The sequence below is a fragment of the Acomys russatus genome, chromosome 2 (assembly GCF_903995435.1).
Source record: "Acomys russatus chromosome 2, mAcoRus1.1, whole genome shotgun sequence".
In the NCBI taxonomy this organism is placed as follows: domain Eukaryota; kingdom Metazoa; phylum Chordata; class Mammalia; order Rodentia; family Muridae; genus Acomys; species Acomys russatus.
Window position 1 is genome coordinate 68,546,992 of NC_067138.1, and position 24,461 is coordinate 68,571,452.

Sequence of the window (24,461 nt, forward strand, 5' to 3'; positions counted from 1 at the left end):
TTGTGGCCACCAAGAACCATTTCCTCAAAAAACTAATGTGAGATTACTAGTTACGTTAGGACATCTTGGTTATTGGGAACCATCTTGTTAAGAAACCATCCTCAACTCAAGTAACCACTGTGTTTCTTTCCTAAAAAGGTAATTTTGAGGGCTTTGGTCAGCACTGCCATCCCTGCAGCTTGAAAGTAGAGCATCCCTTTTTATAAAGTAAAAACACACGAGGACATTTCACATTTTAAAAAGTAGGTCCTTCATGGGGATAGTCCTAAGTAAATAATCAATGATACTGGCAAAGTTTTATGTACAAAAGATTCTCCCAATATTATAATAATGAAAAAAATTAAAAACCTAGTCAACAATACAGGAATGGTTAAATAAACGGAGCTGCATCCATTAAAAGGAATATTATATAGCCACTAACACTGTTTTTGTTTAAAAAAAAAAAAAAAAAAAAGGAAAAAATGCCATAGGAAAACCTGGCAATTCTGAAAGAAAAAAGTTGCAAAACATTTTACAATAACATCCCAATTATGTAAACAGGGATATATATATCTACAGGCATACACGCGTGAGCTGGTAAAGATGGTTACTTCTAGGCAAACTATCAGTAATCTTTTTTTTTTTCCTTTTTCATACTGTTCTGCAATTTTCAAGTTTTCTATAGTAAGTATGTATTATTTTATAACTTGGAAAACCACAGGCTTAAAAAAAAATTCCACTGACGGTCTGGCATGAAGAACGCCCTCGGGCATCTTAACTATGCAGAGACATGACCACACTTCCTTTTCTCTAATGGTTATAGAGTATGCACTCTTTGGGTGACAAGCTCACATTCCTCGCCTTTCATGTGTGTTTCAATACTTTAATTAAAAGGTAATTGATTAGGATATTTTTTCTTCCATAGCCTAAAGGAATACTGATTTTTACTAGATTCTTCTATGCCCTAGAAGATTTAAAATAGTATCCTTTTATCTTTAAAGAAAAGCACACTGTATACACACATCACATGCTTGCTTTCTAAACAAACACAAAAATCATTCCAATTTACATTTTTCCTCCATAGTGGAAAAAAAAATTCACCTATGTCAGTTTAACAGTCTTTTCAATCACAAACATGTTGGCAGTCATCAGCATACTTATTAAATGAAATGTATCCTCCAGAGTTGTTTGTTTGTTTGTTTGTTTGTTTGTTTGTTTTTAAAGGGGAAGCCTGTGTGAAGTTGTGTACTTGATTTGGCAGAATTCTTTCTGGCTCAGGCCAAATCACAAAAAAAAAAAAAAAAAAAAAAAAAAAATCTCTTAAGTCTAGTTAGTGAAGGCTACTCATTCACCCCAGAGTCTGTTTCTGAATTCCTCTGCAAGACGGTCCACTTCTATTTTCCAAAGGAGAAGACAGGGGCTGCCACATAGGCTCATCCTCAAGTCTCTTGGGTCTAGGGACAAAAAAATACTGCCATTGGTTAGTGTTTAACTACATTAAGTGTCTTCATTTCCTCTGATTCCAACCTTGCCCTGGCAATGGGGCCTAGGGTGGGGTTCACAGCTCCACAGAAGCCCAGTGGCTTCCTTCTAAACCACAGAATGGTCATTGCTGTGAACTCCGGCCAGGATGGTGTGGTTGAGAGAGGACGCCGAGCGATCAGAGCCTTCCGTGGTGCCATTGGGATTCTCGTTGCGCTGGCAACACAGGATCTGCCTGAAAGTGGCGCTCATCTCTTTATCGCGGTAGGAGTAGATGATGGGGTTCATAGCAGAATTGAACTCGGCGAGGAGGAGGAAGAACTTCTCATAGGCCAGGACGTCACACTGCGGGCAACAAACATCCAGAAGCAAAAGGACCAGTCCTGGAGTCCAGCAGACGATAAAGGCACCTATGGCGACAGGGGCGGGACCAGAGCGTTAGAAGGAGAATAGCAAATATCACTGTGAAACGTGTGGAAAAAAAAAATGTTAAGATGATCACCAGTCCTGGAGACAAACAAAATGTTCACTTCTGAAATAGTAAAAAAATAGCCACCTTAATAATATGCTGTTGATTCAAGTCCTAGTTAAGCCCAAGGACATATGAGATAATATTAATAATTTTAAACAGACCACACAGAGTTTGGTAAAACAGTTTCTTTATGAGAAGATGCATTAGGAATACATGCTATATAAGTTCTTTTTTTTTTTTTTTTTTTTTAATCTCATAAAGGTATAGGTGTTTGTGGTCCAAAAGACAGATGTTAATGACACACACCTCCATGTTTACAAAGGTGCAATTTCTGGTTTCTGTTCACCATTGGACAAATCATTGCTTTGCCATTTGGGGAACTGGGTGGGTTAGGCAAATTGAAATGTTGTCTCATTTTTCTCATCTGAAAAACTAGACATGGGTCAGGCGGCGGTGGCGCATGCCTTTAATCTCAGCACTTGGGAGGCAGAGGCAGGCGGATCGCTGTGAGTTCGAGGTCAGCCTAGTTTACAAAGTTAGACCAGGACAGCCAAGGCTACACAGAGAAACCTTGTCTCGAAAAAAAACAAACAAACAAAACAAAAACAAAAACTACACATGGTCTATTCACCTCCTGGGGTTGGCTATAAATCCTAAATAGATGTTAAGAAAATACTCGTGTAGTATAGATTAACCACCCCAACAGCAAGCTGGGCATGGTAGCTCACGCCTTTAATCCCAGTACTTGTGAGGCAGAGGCAGGTAGATCTCTGTGAGTTCGAGGCCAGCCTGGTCTACAAATCAAGTCCAGGACAGCCAAGGCTACACAGAGAAACCCTGTCTCAAAAACCAAACCAAACCAAACCAAACCAAAAAACAAAACCCAACCCCAACAGCAGTATTGCTGTCCTGAGCTCTGTGGCGTGTAGCTTCCTGCAGTGAATGTTTTAGTTTTTTAATCCAACCATCAGAGCTCTTGCCTACACTTGACAAAAGATAACTCATCTAGTCTGCACGGATAGCAGGAAAAACTAAGACCTCGCTGCACAGACAGAGAGACTGAGCCCTAGAAAGGTTAAAGACCTCCTTTAAAAGAACAAGGTACCAGAGAGCAGTGAGCAAGAAACAAAACTCTAGTCTTGGAGCCTGGCTCTGGAGTCCACATTGCTGAAAGCTCTACCATATCCTTCCACTCTTTGCAACTTATGAAGTTAAATATTTATAACCAAAGTCTATGTTTCAGCTGTTTTCTGCTTTCTTAACCACAACTGCTCTGTATTATCGTAAGCTCTTTCTATAATCATAAGTGGTTTGGAAATGCAGTGAGGAAAAGGTACCCCATCCAACTTAGTTTCCGAGATCACTTTCCATTCGGATCTGAGGGAATGTGTAAGTCATGAAATGAGTAGCTAGCCTTGATGACTGTTATCTTAGCACCCTTGGCGTCTTCTACTGAAGGAATGGTATCCAGTGGGGCAGCCTGTGCCACTATACCTCAGTGAACAGGCCCTGGGTTGGATAATCAGCTAGCTAGAGAACAGAGGGTAAGTAGATGCACACAGTGGTGCTGGCATTGGCGAATGCAAACTTAGGCTAGAGTCCTCAGCTTGGACCAGCCTCAAGGAGTGAGCTTCAAAGAAAAAAGTAAACAAAATGCGATTTAGTCTCCAAACAGCTCAGTTTTGAATGTGAACCCATTCTCTCTCTCTCTCTCTCTCTCTCTCTCTCTCTCTCTCTCTCTCTCTCTCTCTCTCTCTCTCTCTCTCTCTCTCTCTCTCCTTTTGAACCCTTCCAGCAGGGCAATACAAATGAAGCAAGAAGAAAAGTGCCCCATAAAGCTCTTTGTTCTGTAATACCAATATGTATTGGTTTTAAACTGCTGTGCACTTTGAAGAGCATCCAAGGTGCTTCGTTTTTCTAATAAATACAATACCTTAGACACTCCTCAGAGAGGGAAAATAATACACCAGCAGATAACAGCCAGACCACTATCTGAGCCTCAATAAAAGTGTTAGCAGAGCCTTCATTCCAAGCCCTTCCTTTATTGAAAACCACTCAGAAAGCTAAACATGAAGGGAAATCAAAGGAATGCCTCTTGGGTTTCAGAAATAATGACTTATTCATTGAAAAGCCAGGAAATAAATTATTCTCAGGGTGGAAAATCCTTGGATGGAAAAATGCACGGTCCCATTATTCGTCTGCTTGGAACACACACACACACACACACACACTCATAAATGGGGAAGCAATCCTAAAAGTTTTTCTCCCTTTATCAGCGCTCTAATTGAGCTCTAGTTCAGTGCTGCTGGCTACAAGCGCAGACAGATGGGCTTAAATAAAATGACCTCTTTCTCCCTGTAGGCAAGAGTAAGGAAAGGCCTTTATTCTCATATTGTTGCTGTGTCTGCTTGACTTTGATCAGAAGACGATCCAAATACCACCGTGGGTTGTTCATGATTTCCCCCAATGCTAAAGTTCAAGAAGAGCAAGTCTTTTTTAGGAAAGGGATGGCCTTAGAAGTGAGACTTTCCACTTCGCTTTTAGAGCAACAACAGAAACCAGAAAAGCACCCTGTTAGATTTGGCCGCAGGAAGTGGGATATGCCACAGCCCGACAGATGTTGAACTATGTGAGCACTTCGGGAAGGGACTTGGAGTCCTTTCCTTTCTCTTCCACTGGAAGTCACTGTTTTTGTAACAGTGATTAGGTCCAACCACGCTGTCTTGGAATTTTCAAGATGCAATCGTTTTAGTGAAACGGAGTTGACAGCCTTAGAAACCTACATTGAAAACCGATCTTATTAGCCTGGGCAGTGGTGGCGCACACCTGTAACCTCAGCACTCAGGAGGCAGAGGCAGGCAGATCTCTGTGAGTTCGAGGCCAGCCTGGTCTACAGAGTGAATTCTAGAACTACACAACAAAACCTTGTCTCAATAAATAGATAGATGACAGATGATAGATAGATTGATAAATCGATGGATGAATGGATGGAATATAAAGAGAGAGAGGAGAGAGGGGGAGAGAGAGGAGAGAGAGAGAGAGAGAGAGAGAGAGAGAGAGAGAGAGAGAGAATCATATGGACCTTTCCCCTCCTTCCCTTCTCTTTCACAGTGGTGTTGTGGCGTCTTGGATCACACTGGCCCAAAGATAAGAGTATATTAAAGGTGAGAAACAGGGGGACTGGAAAGCCCAATGGGGTTGAGCTCCTAAATGCGTAGTCTGAAAACAAGTTTGCTCAAGCCACTGTTTTCCCTCTGAGCTTCCAAGAATGAAAGTCTCATGCAATTTTTTTAAAAAAATAAGTAGTTGGCTCTGAGTTGGGTCACTTGTGCATCACCCACCATAACCAGTCTATAGGAACTTGGCTGGGCCCTTGTAAGACATGTGGACAAGTTGGACAAAGCCTCCATTTCTGTATCTGTAAAGCAGAGAAGCAGCAACAGCTCTCTTCCTACTCTACAGGGCACAGGAGCAAATGCTTGCAAATGCTTTCTCTGCACTGTCCACTCCGGCTCCATCCTGAGTGTCACGGATGAGACAGCTTGTACACACGGCTCTGAGATAGACCCTCAGCAAGGAAGAGCATGGGGGCGCAATGTGAGCCGTGAAGACTTGGTATTAAGACTACGCAGATTGCCAGACCCCAGCCCATCTCAGGGCTCACGGCTGTACAGGAAAAGGACAGCAGGGATGGAGGGACGAAGGGAGCACAAGGAAATGACACAACTCCTGGTGGCTCTGTAGTTTTTCAGTTCCACAGTTTACAAGATGGAAAATAAAAGCAGTATAGAATTCCAGCACGAAGACTGCTTTTGGTGCTGCTTAGCATCTCTCTCATACCCCGGATGGCAGACTCTCTCCAGACCAAGACACACAACCAAAGCATGGTATTCAACAGTAGAAGAGAGGAAGTACAGTTTGTGGTTGCGTATTGAAAAACCAGAAGTGGCAGAAGATATGATTCCAAGGTCACAAAGACCCTGTGTGTGGGACTAAGACTTTCTTCTTCAGCCTAGCATTGGTTCTCAACCTAAGTTGCACAGGACAATAACGCAAACGAAGGCTTATAAGGAATAATGACTCATTTTAATCTCACTGGACTCTGTTGTCAGGTTTTCACTTAAGATACAGATTAGTGACAGTGGAAGAAGAAAATGATCAAGATGAGAGAGAGAGAGAGAGAGAGAGAGAGAGAGAGAGAGAGAGAGAGAGAGAGAGAGAGAGTGAGTATTTATGTACACATATCTGTGTATATATACTCAGTTATTTGTAGTTTCTAAATAGGAATAAGCAGAGCCTGAACCAGGGCAGCAACATAGGCAAAGAGTAGAGCATAGAGGACTGGAAAAGCCGCTGTGGGGCTGTCCTTCACATGATGGTAAGAAAAAGGGTATATCTAGGATGACTTTGGATTTTCAACTGGAGTGATGCAAGGGCAGAGCCTTTTGCTGACGGAGGAAACAGGAGAAAGTGCTGGACTAGTGTTTTATTGATGGAGGGTAGGGAGCAGCAGCAGACAGCATCAGTAGTTTGGTGTGGTGTGTTTTGCCTGAGGCGCCTACAGGATATCAGATGAGGATGCCTTCAAGTCACTCTGCCAGGCTCCTGAAAGGTTGGGTCCTGGGAGCTTTGCCTCCTCTCACTGTGTACAAAGGTCCCCCACCCCCAACCCCGATTTGTCACAGTCACAAGGAAGATGGGGACAGGGGACTATTTCAAAGGTGTCTGAAGGTTGCCTTTCCTCAAACAAGCTGCAGATCTTTCTTAGGCATCTGTCAAAGCAATCTGGGAGGGCCTGCTGCCTGTGAAAATGAGAGGAGAGGTGCTGGAATGCTGGTGCAAGAGGCAGGGAGAAAGGAGGCAGCTTTGGAACAACAGGTCCGAGTTGCAGAGCACAGTTGTATAAGCACACCTTGCCTCCTGTCTGCAGAGCCACCCAAGGCGTAATGCTTAGCGCTGCTCTCAGAATCAGTGATTTTCCTGGAATGGCTCTTTCCTAACCAGTTGCTCTTTGCTTTATTATGGAACACAAAACCAAGGTAAAGAAAACCATAGGCATCAGGGGCCAGAGAAGACCCTTGGGGAGAGACCCTGAGATTTTGGATGAGCAAAGCAGAAAAGCATTTCCAGTCTGGGCTGGCAAATCTGTGTTTTCACAAAAAAAGTCAGGAATTCCACAGATTGGGAACAAGTCAAGGTAAGTCATTGCTCCACCAGCCGTGGGACTCATGCTAACGTCTCTGTAGCCTGATTCTTTTCATTTCTCGAATGAGGATTTCAGAAGCTCCCCCCCCCCCAAGTATCATTGAATTTGTGTGTTCCCTCAGGGCAGGCCAGTTGTATGCCAGAATCCAGTCAGATTTCAGTTGATCTCTGAAGGTCAGTTTTGACTCTGCGGTAATAAGTCTTTATCTAACATATCTTGAAGGAAGCTCAGTTGGGTGGTGGACCACAGATATAATAAAGCTCAGTCCAGTAGCTGAGGGGTCATTGTGACGTAACTATATGGGGTGTCTTTACACAGCAATAGGGATTGCGCCCAGAGCCTCACGCATATTAAACAAATGCTTTACACTGAGGTATATTCCCAATGTCTTTTAATATTATTTAGAGAGAGACCCTTACTAGGTTGGCACTGAACTTATTCTAGCCCAGCTTGGCCTTGAACTTGCAATCTTCCTGCCCCAGCCTCCTGAGTAGCTGGGATTCTAGATTGTGCCACTAGTCCCAGCTTGTGATGGCCTTTTGAGATGAAGGCTTTTTCTAGAAGACTCGCTTACATTATCACAGATTTTTTTTTTCCTGTCCTTTGAAAATAATTAACTCATATGGAGTCTATGGAGTCTAAGGACTCAGAAAAGCAGGGTAGAGTAGAGGCACGGAAGACACAGCCCAGCCACGTTTTGCTGTCTGGTTGATACACTATATGATGCTGCCCCCGAGAAGCACTCTGTAGTCTAGACATGGCTGCTACTAGATGTATAGGTTTGGGATGCTATAGTCTAGATCTGGCATATCACCCACGAAGTGACATCCCATGTGGCACAGGCTTGGTCACCAGTCCATGGTACTATGAAATTTTTTTCTTCTCCCTCCCTTGTTTGCATGACTCTACACAACTGCATCCTTTCAAGTTTGCATAAACTGAAAATGGTTTTCTCTCAGAACAGTGTGCTCCAGAATGGAATATTGCAGAGCCATGCCTGATGGCACTGCCACTCTGTCTGCTGCCTTAGGGGCCTTCTGTACTTCTCAGCCATCGCATGGCACTGACCTCATGACTCCTAGATAGACTCACCTTCTCAGTGACCTTCTATGTGCCACCCCTGCCCCGGGCTCGGTTATTATCCACCCTACCTCAATCTAACTCCCACTCAGGCTTTGCCTGCCGTTACTTTCATGGTGTCTTCCACAATAAGGTCAAAAATCCCTTTCATACATTCTCAGTGCTGTGTAACCCTCACAGGTGAAGCCATCACAATTGTCTTGTGTCGTTGTTTACAGGATAGCTATAGGTTACAAGATTTTTTCTATCACCAGGGTCTTTCTGCTTATCACTGGCTCTACAGTACCTTGTAAAGATCTGTTGAATTGTTTTTTCCTAAAATAAGTGAATAAAAGAACACACATCATCCCACAATACAATCTGTTCATCAAAACTTTTTGTTACACGTCAACATATTTACTTTTACTGAGGAGGTTGCCAATGTATCGATTAGATTATTGTCTTTGTTCAAAATTGTTGTTTGGCCTTTGTTGGGCAGTTTTATTAAAAAGCATTCAATTTTTATTTGGAGTGGTTTTTCTCTCCATTCTTTTTGCCCCTTGCAGGCTACCTTTATAATATATAGTAAATATTTTTAGGATGGACATTCAAATATGGCTGATTCCTCATTTCTCTTTTATATTTTCAGAATCTTGCTTTTACTTGCCAACCAGGAAGACACACTGGACTTCTTTTCTAGATTCAATATTGGGTCTTTAGTTGTTGTTTGTCCACTTTGTTGGTGAGTGATTCATGCTTTTTGTCAGTGATGGGTAAACAAAGGCAGGCAAAGAAATTTATTTATTTTTTTACTTTTATTTTCATCTCATTTTTAAAATTTATTCTTTATTTTTATTTTCAGGGATGCTTCCTTTTTTTCCCCGTGAACAGTATTTTTATAAAATAACGCATCTTAACTTAGTCACTAAGTCATTAACGGTTCCCGTCTATGAAAGCGCCCACTAGAACCCATTGGAAGCCATTTTGTTCCCTATTCCCTACACTAACGCTGCTTGTCGCTTCACCTTCAGCTGCGCTGGAGGACACCATGCTGCAGGGACATCTAGGTAGAGGATGCCTTACTTTAGGGAGGATAGTAAAATGAACCGGCACCAAAGCTGGTGTTTTGCCTATACTTGCATATCCAGTGATGACGATCCAGCATACAGCCAAAATGTTGTTAGAAAACCACAGGAAGAGGGAAAACAACAGGAAAACAAAACCAGTAACAGTCAAACAGAAGCAGCACGGCCATCCCGTCAGGACACACAGTCCCATCATCCTCTTAAGCATGCACATCCTACTTCTGCCAGCCCCTCACACAGTCAGGACTAGAACAGAAGCCTGCGGTCTCTCTCTGCGAGCACACAAAACAGGGAATTCTTGACTTTATCTTCAGTAGAACAGACTGAACAGTAGTCTAAACCATGTTAAGGTGGGTCACCCCCTGCCCCTCCTCTCTGTATGTGTCCACCTCTGTCTCCAGGTAAAGATGAAGGAGAAATTGAGGCTGACTTACCAGGCTGTTACTGCCCACCAATAACCAAAACATCAATGCCGCCCTACAGCCGTGCAGAGGAGTTATTGAAAAACCCTCAGATCTTCTGGGAAAGTTATCGTTGTCAATTGCAGACCAACATCAGTTAACTTCGAGAGTAATACTAAAGCTACAGGGTGACTACAGCCCAGCTGTTACCAAGGTGATTTGAATAATATTTATCTCATTAAAGGGATAAATGAACTCCGCCCCCCCCCAAATCTTTCCCTTGCAAAAGTTCAGCATGAACAGGAAGTTTATAATTGGCTTTGCAACATATTTAATTTCCAGCTATGAGTTAAGATTCTTCCCGAATGATGTGTCTCTAAATAAGCGCCGAAGTCTGGCTGAAAATACTCATGGATTATATAGGAAAGGACAAAATCCAGGGAATTTTAGTCTTTGCACTTCATGAACCAACACGGTATGTACTACTTGGAGGGAAATTTCAAAGGCACAGAAACATAATGGAAATTTCACTTATTTATCTTTTCTTCCCCCGCCAAAAGAGGAAAAATCAGAGTTTGGTCCAAAAGTAAATCCAGAAATTTCGTTGTGTTTTTTCGCAACCTAGAAATGTTTATCACATCTACTCTTTTCCTAATGGTCCAAAAGACATGAAAAGAAGAATGGCTGAAATTGTCAATGTGATTGTGTTTTTGCAAATCTGTTGTGTCTCCTCTGGCTGCCAGATGTCCTGGGTTGACCTTTCCAAAGAACAGATTCCTGACAGAGTGGGAGGGAGGCACAGGCTGTCCTGCTATAAGATGATAGCTGTACAGAAGGTATCTTCTGTTATCAGAAACTTTAAAATCTTAAAAAAAAAAAAAAACAGGTTTAAACATGTAAAAAGAGGGACTAGGACAAACATTCGATTAAGAAACGGATGTTAGGGGTGTTCACAATTAGAATTACCATGTCTATAATTACCAGTATCTTTTTTTTGTTTTGCATGAATACCGGTTATTTTTAATTACAGGTATTGAATGAAAACCTGGTTTTCAAACCAGCTCTGACAAAAACAACTTTAAGTGTAACCCAGTAAATTCTTCCAGCACAGAAAACCCAAACAACAGCAACCAATGCTTTCTAAATAAACTGCAGGGGCTGGAGGGTTGGCTCTGGGCACTAGCTGTCCTTCCAGAGATTAAGGTTCAGTTCTTAGCACCCTCATGACCGCTTACAACTATCTATAGCTCAAATTCCAGGGCATCCTGTACCTGCTTCTGGCTTCCTCCGGGACCAAGCATGAATGTGGAAGACAAACACATGTGTAGGCTGAGCACTCATACATATTAAAAAAAAAGTAAATCTTAAAACATAACTTGAGGCAATATCATTTCTGAGAATTTATCCTATGAATATATCCACCCGTTGTACAAATGATGTACAGTCTTGGCAGTACTGTTTATTTGTTAAAATTAAAAATTACACACTGCCATAGAAAATAAAACAAATCACATCGTATACAAAAAGTGAACTCCTGTTTCAAAAGGAGGGATAGTCTGTCTTTTATTGCTACCAAATAATCTCAAAACACTGTATTAGTTTAAAAGAACACAATGTGAAATATGCATTATTTGCCACCAAACAACCAACAATTGCACAACATGGGCTTCAACTGAGACTAAGAGTCAACTCATTTCAGAAATGTTTGGAGCATCATAAAGATGCTACATCAGCCACACTATTCAACTCGAAAATAAAAATTTGTATTCATTTGCCAATGCTTTGAAACACAGCCCAGACTCTTTATTTGAACTTGGGTCTTTTGACTGAAGCCACTGTGTCATCTTCCAACCAAAAACCACACCAATTAACCATCTCAAATGACTTCCAGCATGGCTCCTCCAATATGGAGATGGCACTTGAAATTCTTCCTTTTCTTCTTTCTTGCTTTACTTTTTTTTTTTTTTTTTAACCTTGCTTTACTTTTTTTTTTTTTTTTTTTAACCACATTAAAATTTTTTATTTTGTGTTTAGGCGTGTGACCATGCACATGTCCAGTGTGCATGGGCCGGGGGTGGCGGGGGGGCGGGGAGGGCTAGAGCACAGCTCACTGATTCTTTCTTCCCACTATGTGTGGGTCAGGGGATTGAACTCAGGTCATCGGGCTTGGTGGCAGGAGTGTTTACCTGCCAAGCTATCGCGCCCACTTATTTTTGGCTTTGTTTTGAAGACAGACTTTGCTCTGAAGACAGACTTTGCTCTAACTCTAGCTGTGGACTTGTGGTCCTCTCTGCCTCCCAAAGGCTAAGATTACAGGCTCCCACATCATGCCTGGCTCAAACCTCTTCCAAAGCAACCTGACGGCAAAGACCTTACAACTGTTTTATGGTTCCTCCAAACAATGTTTCTCCAGCTATTTTCAAACTTTTTTTTTTTTTTTTCGTTTCAGTTTGCCCTCACTGAATATTTGGAAAATATTCACCTAGTTTACACACATATGTTTTCCTTGTTTGTACTCATTATTTAACAGATAATGTAAAATTAGGTAATTATGAGCTTGGTATAAAGTTTTAGGAACAAAAACAGTTGGTTATTGGTAGCTAAATTACTGGCCTTAGGGAAATACTATACTAATTTTCCTTTTTCTTCCTTTAAAAAAAAATGAATGTCTTTTCTATTTCAAGTGCTTTTCACGGTAGTAGAGATATAACAGTGAATCAAAGGGGAAAAACAATTCTCTGGCCTCGCTGAGCTTAGGATCTGGAAGGGATGAGAAAAGCAACTAAGAAAGTACAGAGCCCTTTGGAGAGGGATGGTACTTGGAAACCGAGAGAGCAAGTAGACACATAAGGATCCCCGTGCAGCAGGGATGCCAGTGGCTACTCAAAATACTTATAGGTGCTGCCACCGCCATTGGACACAGGAAGGTGGCATTTTGATGGTCCAGGTGATGTGATCTGTTGACTGGACGTGGGAGAGAAAGAGTGAAGTCAAGACCGAAAACAACTTTTAAAGGTGGATTTAGTGATAGGAAGGTCACTGTTGATGGCTGAGTGGCGTTATGAGAAGCGAAGCCTGGTTGGAGCAGGTTCAAGAGAGAAGAGGACAGAACATAAAGAGCACAAGTAAAGCCAAATTGGATGCAGTTTTACTGTAACAGACAGAAAAGTGGCTGGGGCATGCACTGTTATATTTTACAGCGTTTTGGGTTGTTTCAATTTGGTGGAGAGACAGTTAAGAACAAGTGTGTGGCCTGGGGATAGAGTGCTTGCTTTGTATGAACAACTCCATAGGTTTAACCCCCAGTCAGTGTTACATGAATCAGGCATGATGGACACATGTAATCCCAGCACTCAGGAGCTGGCGCACAGGAAGATGAGAAGTTCAAAGCCATCTGTGACTACATGGTGGTTTGGGGCTAGCCTGGGCTACATGAGACCTTGTTTTCTCCTCTTCCCCTTAAAGAAAGCATAAGAGTATGAACACAAAGGCACACAGCCCTGCCTGCCTACATAGCCTCATATACATAGAGCCTGTTTTTAAAAAGCTACATCAGAGATTGGTTATTGCCATGGCTGGGAGTCGCCATGAGAACAACGCTTCACTGCCTATTGCTCATTAGTGGTATTTTTTTTTTTTTACCTTAATCACTATTTTAAAATTAACTCTGAATTCATATAGAGCTTTTCACTGCCAGCATTAACTTACTTAGTGGTGAAATGAACCTCTGGAAGTTCACTGCACCTGAGGTCATTTGCATAGGGATGGGTATTTTGATAATGATTTCATCACATAACTCAAGTAAGGGACTGTGTTATATCTAAGGCAGGTTTTTAAAGACTCGGTCAACTGGAAATATCTAGGATAGTTCAGAAAGCCCTCAAATTAACTCCCATGATCCCATCAGTCTTGCATTCAGAGACTGCCATACTTTCATAAATGAGTAAGGAGGAGGAGGGAGAGGAGGAAGAGGAAGAGGAGGAGGAAGAGGAGGAGGAAGAGGAGGAGGAGAAGGAAAAAGAAGAAGAAAAAGAAAAAGAAGAAGAAGAGGAAGAAGAAAATAATGACTGGTGCATGCCCATCATAAATTTAAGGAGTGTGCATCCATCAAAAACAGAAAGAAAGATTTTAAAATACAAATATCGCTCAAATAGAAAATAAAAAATAAACTTGATAAAGTCACTAAAACTGGAATTTAAATAAACAAGGATGCCGGGCAGTGGTGGCACATGCCTTTAATCTCAGCACTCGGGAGGCAGAGGCAGGCAGATCGCTGTGAGTTCGAGGCCAGCCTGGTCTACAAAGTGAGTCCAGGACAGTCAAGGCTACACAGAGAAACCCTGTCTCAAAAAACCAAAAAACAAAACAAAACAAAACAATAAACAAGGACATACGCATATATGAGCATGCCATTTGAATGCAGTCCTCACAGAGTCAAGAACTGGGCTTTGAGTACCCTGGAGTGGTCCCAAGGCTTGCAACCTTTCTGTAATTTTTATGGTTTTGCTCATGTATGCTCAGGGTGGAGCATCTCAAGTTACAGAATACTCATTGACAACATTCACTAGACATACAATTGGTCCAAAAAAGTCTAAAACGAATTCTTCATCTGTTCCTAGAAACTGTCCTTCAGAATAAAAGCTGATGGTTTCTAACTAGGTGGGGGAATTGTCCAGTATGCATTCAGTTCCCAGAATCAAAAAGAAAAAGTTGCACAAGCCTCCTGGGAGATGCAGAATCCAGAGACACTTGGCGTTTCTTCCCCTTCTGGAGTTTGATGTGTGAAATTTCATTAACTCTCCTTTTAAAAAAATTTTTTTCTTAAAGTTTGAGAAGTTGGGCTTGGTGGGAAAGGAAAAGGAGAAGTGGTGGCCAGAGGATGGGATGACTTTCTGACTCACTTTGCCACAGCCACAAGAGCAAGCTGAAACAGGGCCTTTCGTCAGCTTCTCTTCCTCACTTCTAAAGACACGAGACCTCAGCCCATTGAAGCCTACAGGGCCCTGATTAGTGACAGAGCAGGAGGAAGGCGAAGAGAGGAGAGAGCCGAGTCCCTTTCAGTTTTGCTTTACAGAGACCTGGGAGGGGTAACAACCAAACGGCTTACACAGACACATCAACCTTTTGACATAGATGCATGACACCAGCCATGTAAAAGTACATGCTTGAGAACCATGCAATCCAGTTAACAAAAAGCTCCCTAACATTTTAACTGTTACGAGATTGTGTTGGGTGGCATTCGTAGCTATCCTTGGCCATGTATTGGTAGGAAACAGCCCATGGGCCTCAGGTTGGATACCCCTAACAGAGGACTTTTGAGAGAAAAAAAAAGCCACTAACCAAATGCATGTTTTCTTAGTATAAATAGTAGACTATACAAGCCCTAGAAAGAAACACAAGAGGCAAAGAGAGCTCTATGGAACAAAGAAGAAGATGATCTAGGAAGGGACCCCAGAACCAGAGGAACACCATGGTAACAGGACATCTTACAACCCAGGACACCAGATGCCCAGCATTGTAACAGCTAGCAGCTCAGGTAGGCTTACCCCTTTCCTCTTCTCACCCCATATTGTACAGAAATCCTGCAAACAAGACCAAGGAGCCAGTGTGTTAGCATAGGGAAAGGTCCTGATCCCTCTTCAGTAAGAGGACTGTGGTCAGGAATAGGGCTGTCCCCACTCAATACCTCTAACTAGGGGACTGGCCGTAACCGCAAAGGGCTCCACTTGAGACATTGCACTTGCTGAGGGGAGGGCATCAGAAGTGTCTGCCTCTAGGAAATCTGCCATTCTCTCGTTCTACAAGAGGCATTGGAAAGCCCCACCCGGAGCCCTTCCCCCACCAGGAGACACCTAGCAGCAATCAGTAGAACCGTACTAGATTCAGACACAGATCTCAATAGCAGCACACGGTCCCAGAAGGTTATGTTGCTGATGGAAGCGCACGCAGGTTAGGATTTGCATGCTGAAACCAACAGGGATGACACTCTGCTGGAAGAACCATTAAATAAGAATGTGAGTCTCCTAACATGGTAACTAAGTGTGCAGAATACAGTGAAAATCCACCGATCATACCAACACCCAGGATATCACAACTTGGTGGAGAAATGATAAATAACCAACACTAATGTGAATATTAACCGAATGATGGAGTGAGTAACAATATTTTAAAGCAGCCAATGCTTCAGCAAGCAATTTCAAATTCTTTAGAATTGATTGAAAATGGAGCAGATCTCAGCAAAAAGGAAAAAAGTTACAACCCATTTTATTTCATTTTTCAAAAAGTGGAAATTATAAAACCAGTAATGAAAATTAGTTGAGTGGGTCCACTTTCAAAGTGGCAATGACGGACACATGGTATTATAGAATTCACTCAATCTGAACAGCAGAGATAAAGAATTAAAATCTAGTGTAAAACAGAGCGCCCGATGTTGTGACATTGTAACAAAATAAGCAAGAGTTAAATTATTAGAATAACAGGAGACAACAAAGAGTAGGGTTTGAAAAGTATTAAAAGAAGTGATTACTTCGACATTTTAAAATTGAGTATATATGCATGTGTGTGTGTGTGTGTTTGTGGATGCACACAAACACAGAATTAAGAAGCCATCTAGATGTTAAATAGGATGATTTCTCCGAAATTAATTTTATAACCAATGTTTTAAAAACTAGAATGGAAGCACATATCTTAAAAGGATCCCTAGAGAACTTACACATTACCCTTTGGACTAGTGGCAAAAAAAAAAAAAAAAGTTATCTGAAACCATGAAAGAAATGGGTTGCTTTCCAACAGGTAAAAATGAGAGCCATGACCTTCAAATTCTATATTCAGAAAAGCTATTTCCTAGAGATGCCAGGGAAACCAAGACATTTTCAGATGAACAGAGGAGGTGTGCTAGTAGGTCCATCTTTACAGTCAGCTTAAAAATAACATTTTTTTCAAACAGGAAGAAATGATGCAAAAAAAAAAAAAAAAAAAAAAAAAAAACTTGGGAGCATCAGAAAAAGAAAAGAGGACAGAGTGGGTAGAAACATGGACAGGACAGATGACAAGAAGAAGCATTTAAACACCGCCAGATGTACCAGACAAAACATTTAAAAAGTTGCAAAGGTAAGGAAACAATGCTTTCACAGGTCAATGCACTGTCTTGCTATGACAAATAACATCTATTTGTCTGTCTATCTGTAGTAATAGGAGGGCAGCCTGGATCTATAGACAGCTGAGGACTGCAGGGGGGATGGGAGCATCTTGGTCCTCAGTTGTGTAGCCACCCCGTGCAGCTAATAAGTCCACCCATGCTCATGCAGGTGACTGCAGTTAGATGCAGTGGGTCACAGACAAAGGAGTGCTTGGGAAGAAGGGACTTTGTTGGAGGTGGATAGATGAAGATAATGGCGGGTTAAACAGAACATAGAATACCTTGTATGAACAAAACTGTGAAAAGGTAAATAAAAGTTTAAAAGAGAGCAACCAGTAAAAAAAAAAAAAGATAGAAATTAAGTCATAATTCTAGATGCCCGCATGTTTATTTGGGATCCTGTTCATTAGGCGACGCGCTGTTAATAAAGGCATCATATGGCCAGGAAAGCCTGGAGCTGGGCCTGGGGAGATAGCTCAGTCAGCACAGTGCCTCCTTGCACAGAGGCCCAAGTTTGATCCCTAAGACTACATTTCAAAACAAAACAAACGTGGCAGCACAAACTTGTAATCCCAGCACTAGAGAAAAAGACTAAACTGCTAGGCTAGCTCCAGGCCAGTGAGAGACCTTGTCACAAAAATAAAATAAAATAAAATAAAATAAAATAAAATAAAATAAAATAAAATAAAATAAAATAAAACAAAACACAAAAAAGCCAAGGTGGACAGTGCCTGACTGATATTACCAAAGATTATTTTCTGGTCTCTACATGCATGTACACAAAGATATACATGTACAGACATCAGCACACACATAACCATGCATACACAAACTTGGGGCTACATCTCTCTGGGGCAAATCCAATTCTAACTAGGAAGGTAGGTTGCTATAACTTTCTGGGCTTCAATATACCACTCAACATACCACCACATGTGATCATGACAATTTCCAGAACCGATCCTGTCAATTATTACAAACCTCTGTCCTTCCCATCACCCCACATTGTCACACATGATGCACATTCCTCTGAAAAGGGAGCGAAATCCACAGAATCCAGTATGGGATACTCCAAGCTCTCATGGCTCCCAAAGGACTGAGGAGAGGTGTGGAGGAATATGTAGTGGACTCTACCCTGAGGCATGGACCATTTTCACCAACAGGGATGCAGAAGAGGCAGAGATAACTACTTTAGGTCAACCTCCCAATCCACAAGTCAAGGCACTGATAACTAGCTGATACTGACTGCACTATACCAAGTCAACACAGCTCCAGCCTTTCCTCAGCTCACTCTTCCATCCTACCCCTTCTACAAGTCAGTCAATGATCATTTACCTTTGGCAAGTCATAGGTCATCATGGAGAACTTCACACATTAGACAAAGAAAGGCATTGCAAACAAACACAGGTCACCACTGTGTTTGTAAGTAAGTATGGACAACTTGGTTTTACATGACTTTATAAAACTTCATTTTGTTTTATTGTTCCCAAAGTGTGTAAGATTCAAAATACTTTATGTTCTCCCTATATCTCCATTTTCTGTGGTGAAATGGAATTCTGTTTCCTAGATAGAAGCAGATGGAATGTCTCAGGAATGTGTCCGGCTCAGTGCTTAAGTGTCAGGCTTTGATGCTCTTGGACTGAATGTCCCAGTTTGTGTACATGTTGGCAGTGTCCCAGCTTAGCACCCTGGGCCTCAGTTTCTTCATTTACAAAAAAGCAATGGCAACCTCCACTTTGAAGGATTGCTAGCAGAGCCAAGTGGACACATACATTTAAAGTGCTTGGCACGAAAGAGACATTCCACAGTAGCTGCTGTAATCCAGGACATGCCTTTTGCAAGAAACGTTCTTATCAGAGGCAGCAACGGCTTTAGATAAAATTTGAGGTCAGTTCAGTGAGGATCATGTGATAAAAAGAGACATCAAGTTCTAAAAATGTGACAAGTGTACTTTGGAAGCCAACATTCTCCTGTACTTATGCTGGGGTCTTGAAGATGGGAGCACTCTCAGATCTAACACACTGCCACAACCCACAATGGGAGGATGTCAACTCTTCCTACCCAGGGTATAATGTGCTCCATTAAACAGAGTATGTTCCATGTGTGTGTGTGTGTGTGTGCGTGTGTGTGTGCGCGCGCGTGTGTGTGTGTGTGTGTGTGTGTCCCACTAACTGGGACACAATTGCCTTCTTTAAAACCTTGTTTGAAGCTGTGTATTATTTTTTCAAGTAGCACACCTCTGGGTAAGGCCACAAAATTATTAAGAAACCATCTCTACATTTTAGCCTAGATTAGAAAGTATGCTTACTGGTTTTTTGTAAACATCACGCCAACATCTGCCAACATGGTTGCCTCAAAAAATTAAAAGTGCACATTCCTATCATTCTGTGGTAGGGTTTTTTTTTTATTTAAATATTTTTCTTGGGTTGACTCTCACAGTGGGGAGAATGAAACTCTTCACAGTAACACAACTGTTAGATAACTCATGGCCAGAGTCCATCCCAGATGCTGTCTTTCCTCCATATCTCTTCTAAGAAAAACTCTTTAATTTAAAATTCTTTCCTGTATAAAAACTTACAAATACACTCAGCAAAAATCAAAAACAAAAAGACCTAGCCTAACTAACAAACATATTCTGAGGAAGTTGTGAATTACCAAAACCCAAAACATTTAAAGAGCTAACTAAAAAGGAAAATTCTAAGTCTTACAATGTAAAGAGTTTTCATTACTGAGAAATAATTTTCAAAAGAAATAGAGAACTAACAATAATGCCATGCCTATGTGTTGCCATGTATCTACCTTATCACAAAAATTAACACACACACACACACACAGAGAGAGAGAGAGAGAGAGGAATACTACCCAGCCACAAAAACCATGAAAGTGGAAGTTGTATTGAATGAAATAAGATAGATAGTGAAGGGTAAGTCTCACTTTCACTCACTTGTGGAAAGGAAAAAGTTGATCCCATAAAACAATGGCATACAGTGGGAGTCACTAAGGACTGGGGTGAACAGATGCAGGGGACGAGACTGGAAATAAGTTAAACACAGGGCACCAAACACAGAGGAAGCTTTGGTTCTGGTGTTCCATAGCATAGCAGGGACATGGGAGTCTACTGACAACAATCCATGGCATATTTCAGATAACTAGGCTATGAACAGAAATAAATGGCATTTTGAAGATGGATTTGATTACTACATGTTATGTATGTGTTGAACCATACAAATTACACTTCACGTGTTTAAAGAGAAGGCCTTGATTTTCAATCAGGAATTTACATTACTGAAGACAGAGACTATTCCAAACCAAGTCCCATCTCTGAGCTTCTCATCACTCGTTCTTGGTACTATGAAGTATATTTTTTTCTCTAAGCATATTTTTTGGAAATTTTGTTCCATTTGAACTAGAAATGAAATGACTATTAAATTACTTATTTAAATATTTAGAAATGCTAAGCTAGTTAAAATGTTTTAACTTTTAATAATTTTAAAACATTGATTTAAATAAATCTGTGGTTTATTGTTAATCTTTAATGAAATTTTTAATAAGCTTTTTACACGGCTACTTTACTGAGACAGTGTAAATAACCCAAATTACAATGGTTTTTACTTTAATCATTAAAGCATTATCTCAGAAAATTCCAAGTTAAATGAATGGCATCATATCTTTGAAAGAATAAATCAATTATAAAGTAGAATGATAACTTGAAACAATAAACACATTTTACTAAATACTTTGACTAAAACATTCTAATATCTTGTAAAGAGGTTCACTGGACAGTGTAGTTAAGTAGACATTGTGAAGAAAGGCCTTTTTCTCTGTAGACAAAAAACAACACACAGACAAATCAATATGAATACAACTTCCCAGAAGACCTTGCAAACTCACCATCTACCAGGAAGAAGCATGCTGACGGAAAAGGGAAAGCATGTCTAGTACCATCTTGGACATGAGTGTCCATAAGAAGCATGTGTGTTAAGGATTTGTTCCTCAGTAGGTGGGTCCAGTGGCTGAGTGGTGACTGGATCTGGAGGACACTGGACTAACTGACAGATTAACCCACTGATTGGTTCACCAGTTGGTGGCATCATTGGGAATGGCAGAAGGTAGGAGATGGGATTTGCTCGGAAGGAAGCAAGCCAGCAGGTGTGCCTTTGAAAGGTAGATCTGGTCAGTCTCCAACTCAAGAAGCTTCTGTCTCTCTCTCTGCTTCCTGGCTGCCATGAGGAGAGCAGCTTTGAACATAACCTTCCATCATAACTTACTTCCTTGGCCCGGACACACAGAGCCAAACAAAACAGCAATGCACTAATACCTCTGAAATCATTATCTAAATCACATCCCTCTCAGGTATTTTGTTACAGTTGCAAACAGTTATTGAACATATTTAGCATCTTTGGGAAGAGTTGGTACCGTCACGGGGAGCAAGAAGACTTGTTAGTTGCCATTTCAGAAAGATCAAGAGAATCGCTAGTCAGACAGAGTGAAAGCCTGGATGCTCCTACAGCTTTCCCATGCTTCCATCGTTTTCCGTTTCTCTGAAATGTGGATGAATACTTATCATACATAGAGAGGCTAGGGGTGTACTTTACGGAGAGCCATGAGGAAGAAAGGCTGCAGTCCTCTAGTGATGGAGGAGGTTGAGAAAAAAAAAAAGATTGTAGAAGGGAGAAAAGAAACCACAAGGGCAGTGCAGAAACAAAGGCATAAATCTCAGGCCTTAAATACTGAATAATAGAAATGGAAAGAAAAATACAGCGTCTTTCCACACATACGCCCAACATCTGACCACCCAGAAGGCCAAGTCACTCCATTATGACCCTCTTCACCACAAAAGGAACCAGAACTACCCTTCACAGAGCCATGCTGGGAACCTGGAGCTTAGGGGTTTACTAGAACTTTCCATTCCAAAAGCTCTCATTCTTCACAAATATAGACATCTGGTCCCTGACTCGGTGATAGAACATCAAACTGAAAGAAAGAAATCCTTGCCTTTTCATGAACAGGAACACACACACACACACACACACACACACACACACACACACACACATACACACACACCTTATATATAAAGCTTTGGAAAAAAAACCAACAAAGGATCAAGACCTTTTGCCAACTACAGAGTTCTCATTTACTTTTTTTTTTTCTCTTTTCAGAAACAGAAGAGAAAAATATAAAGCAGGGTTTCCTTTCACCATAAAACCCATCTTTAGACATTGGCCACTCAGAGAGCATTGAAATGTTATAATAGAGCCAGTGTTTGCACATTAGACTACAGAAGCTGGCATAATCTAAATTTGAACCAACTATTAAAATCCAGACCCGAGTTTCTTAGTGAAGACAGCATCTCAACAACAGGCTTCTTCATGTCTCCATTGTGTTCAAGCAGAAGGGCTTGAAGGTCCATTTTAAATGTCGCCAGGACTCTCTGTCCTTCCTTAGTCACTGCACCAGCCCCCATCCCCAACACACATCCATGAAAAAGTTCGCGCTCAGTTCACATGGTGCTATATCATGCCTCTTGGGACAGCTGAAATGAGTGAAGGGCATCAGATAAAAAGAGCAAATGGGAAACTGGGGAAGGTCACATGATCTGCCTTGGGTAGGGAAGCTGATGGAGGCTGGCTGGGATTCCAAGGTCATTTACTCTTCAGCACAGCGTCTGAAGATGAGGTGTTTATGCTGTTTCCTACAGCACAAGTCTGTTTAGATCTTCTGTTATATTCTCTGACCTAGAATTCACCCGATATGTACTAAGTTCCTCTCTCTGTACTTTTATCTATCTATCTCCTTCTGTCTGTCTGTCTTTATATCATTTATCATCTATTTATCTATCCTATCTATCTATCTATCTATCTGTCATCTGTCTATTCTATTGTATGTATCTATAGCTCTATAATTGATGTAGCAACATGCTCCGGTGCATTGTATTTGATTGTTAATTATTTTGCTCCCCAAGATCCGGTTGCTGCTGCTGCACATTCTCACATACACCTGTCCTCGTTGTGTAAACCTTACCCAATTTAGAGTTGATTGGTTAATAAAAAGTGCTAAAGTCTGAGTGGGGCAGAAGTGAAAGGTAGAGCTAAGGTTCAAGGGCTTTGGGGCCAAAAGGATGATGGGAAGGAAAGACAGGTAGAGGAAAGGAGGAAGCTGAGTAGCCACAGGATAGGAAAATAGACAAGTGGCTGGAAGTTATCCCTGAGGTTCAGTGTGGAGAGAAGCAGCCCAGATGGAAAGCATACGCAAGTATTTATGGAATTAAGGATGAGAAGTAACTCAGCTAGAAATTATTAAAGAAATTGGCATGGGTGTGGGGCTGGGAGGTAAAGGCAGTTTAGGGGTTAATATCTGCCCAGCCCCAGGTGAAATAAGGCTTATCTAAAATCTGTCAGGTGTCTGTGTCTTTTATTGATTTGATAGCAGGTTAAATAAAACCACCATAGTAACTATAGGCTTTTAATAATAAACACTAGCCATATATATATTTACTACAACAAATAAGAATGTTGAGCTATGTTGTAACAAAATAAATTTTGTATTAAATCATGCAGCATGAAAAATATTGGCTTTTACCAATAGACTCTGAGACAGAGGGGAGCCATGGTCTTCAGCTCTGTATCCACTGATGTACCCAATAGAACCCAGGCTCCAATGGATAATTTCAACCTTATGGTCACATGAATGGCCTGGTCAAGCCCAGAGGGACACAGACAAAAAGCATGAATGTGAAAAAGGGATTAGAAGGGAGGGGTGGACAGAGAAAGAAGAGAGATAAGAGGTATGTGTGGAACAGCCAGGATGCATGCTATGCATGTGTGAAGCTGTCAAGGAACATACACTAAAAAACGATAGGCACATACAGACTTTTAGAGTAACTGACAGATTCAGTGTAGATTTCTGAAGGAGCTAGTTCGCACTTTTGAATCGGCCCTACAGAAAGGTCCAAATGAAAATCAGCACCAATCTACATGGTGACATTTGATAGATTCTAAAAGCCTCTCAGTCAAAAATTCCACCAACATATTAACATAGGTGTTAAATAAATATGTATATAATGTATTTATTATAAATTATAATATAATTACATCATTCCCCCTTCCCTTTCCTCTCTAAAAAACCTCCCATGTAAACCTCTTTGCTCTCTTTCAAATTCATGGCTTCTTTTTTCATTAACTGCTGTTACATACATCCACAGAAAGGGAGGATCATCATCATCACCACCATCACCATCATCATCATCAGATTTATTAACATCATATGTCCAAGCCTGAGAAGTGTCACTGACCTTTGCCTTCAGTAGGAGATGTGAGACAAAGGTGTTTCCACCTTTCTTTTCCCCACTGATTATTTCTACAAAAGGATGGCAGCCTCTCTGGGATACCAGTTCCCTGGAAAGCAAGTTTCACAAACCCAGAGATGGGGGTCCTAATTGCAATCCCCAGTGTCTTCTCATGACTCAAGTTTTTAAATAACATTATTCCCGTCTACAGGGATGTCTTTAGCAAAGTGTCCACTAGGCTCTCTCGCCATCCTGCTTTCCTTCTTCCCCCAGATGGACTTGTCTTATCAAGATGGACAGAAACTGATGGGCAGTGATTAAGAAAGTGTGCTAGAAAGGACTTCTTGTCTCTTT

The 24,461-nt window shown here is 41.3% G+C and overlaps 1 protein-coding gene across 5 annotated transcripts in view; it reads right to left on the reverse strand.

Annotated features, from left to right (window-relative positions):
- Window positions 1–1,294: 1,294 nt before the first annotated feature.
- Window positions 1,295–24,461, reverse strand: part of Lpar1 (lysophosphatidic acid receptor 1) — a 112,860-nt gene continuing 89,693 nt past the window's right edge. For all 5 annotated transcript variants that reach the window (XM_051162435.1, XM_051162427.1, XM_051162441.1 and 2 more), the window contains one exon: window positions 1,295–1,871. In XM_051162435.1, coding sequence (XP_051018392.1) covers window positions 1,570–1,871 — 302 coding nt within the window. In that variant the 3' untranslated portion in view covers window positions 1,295–1,569. The remainder of the gene's footprint in view (window positions 1,872–24,461) is intronic.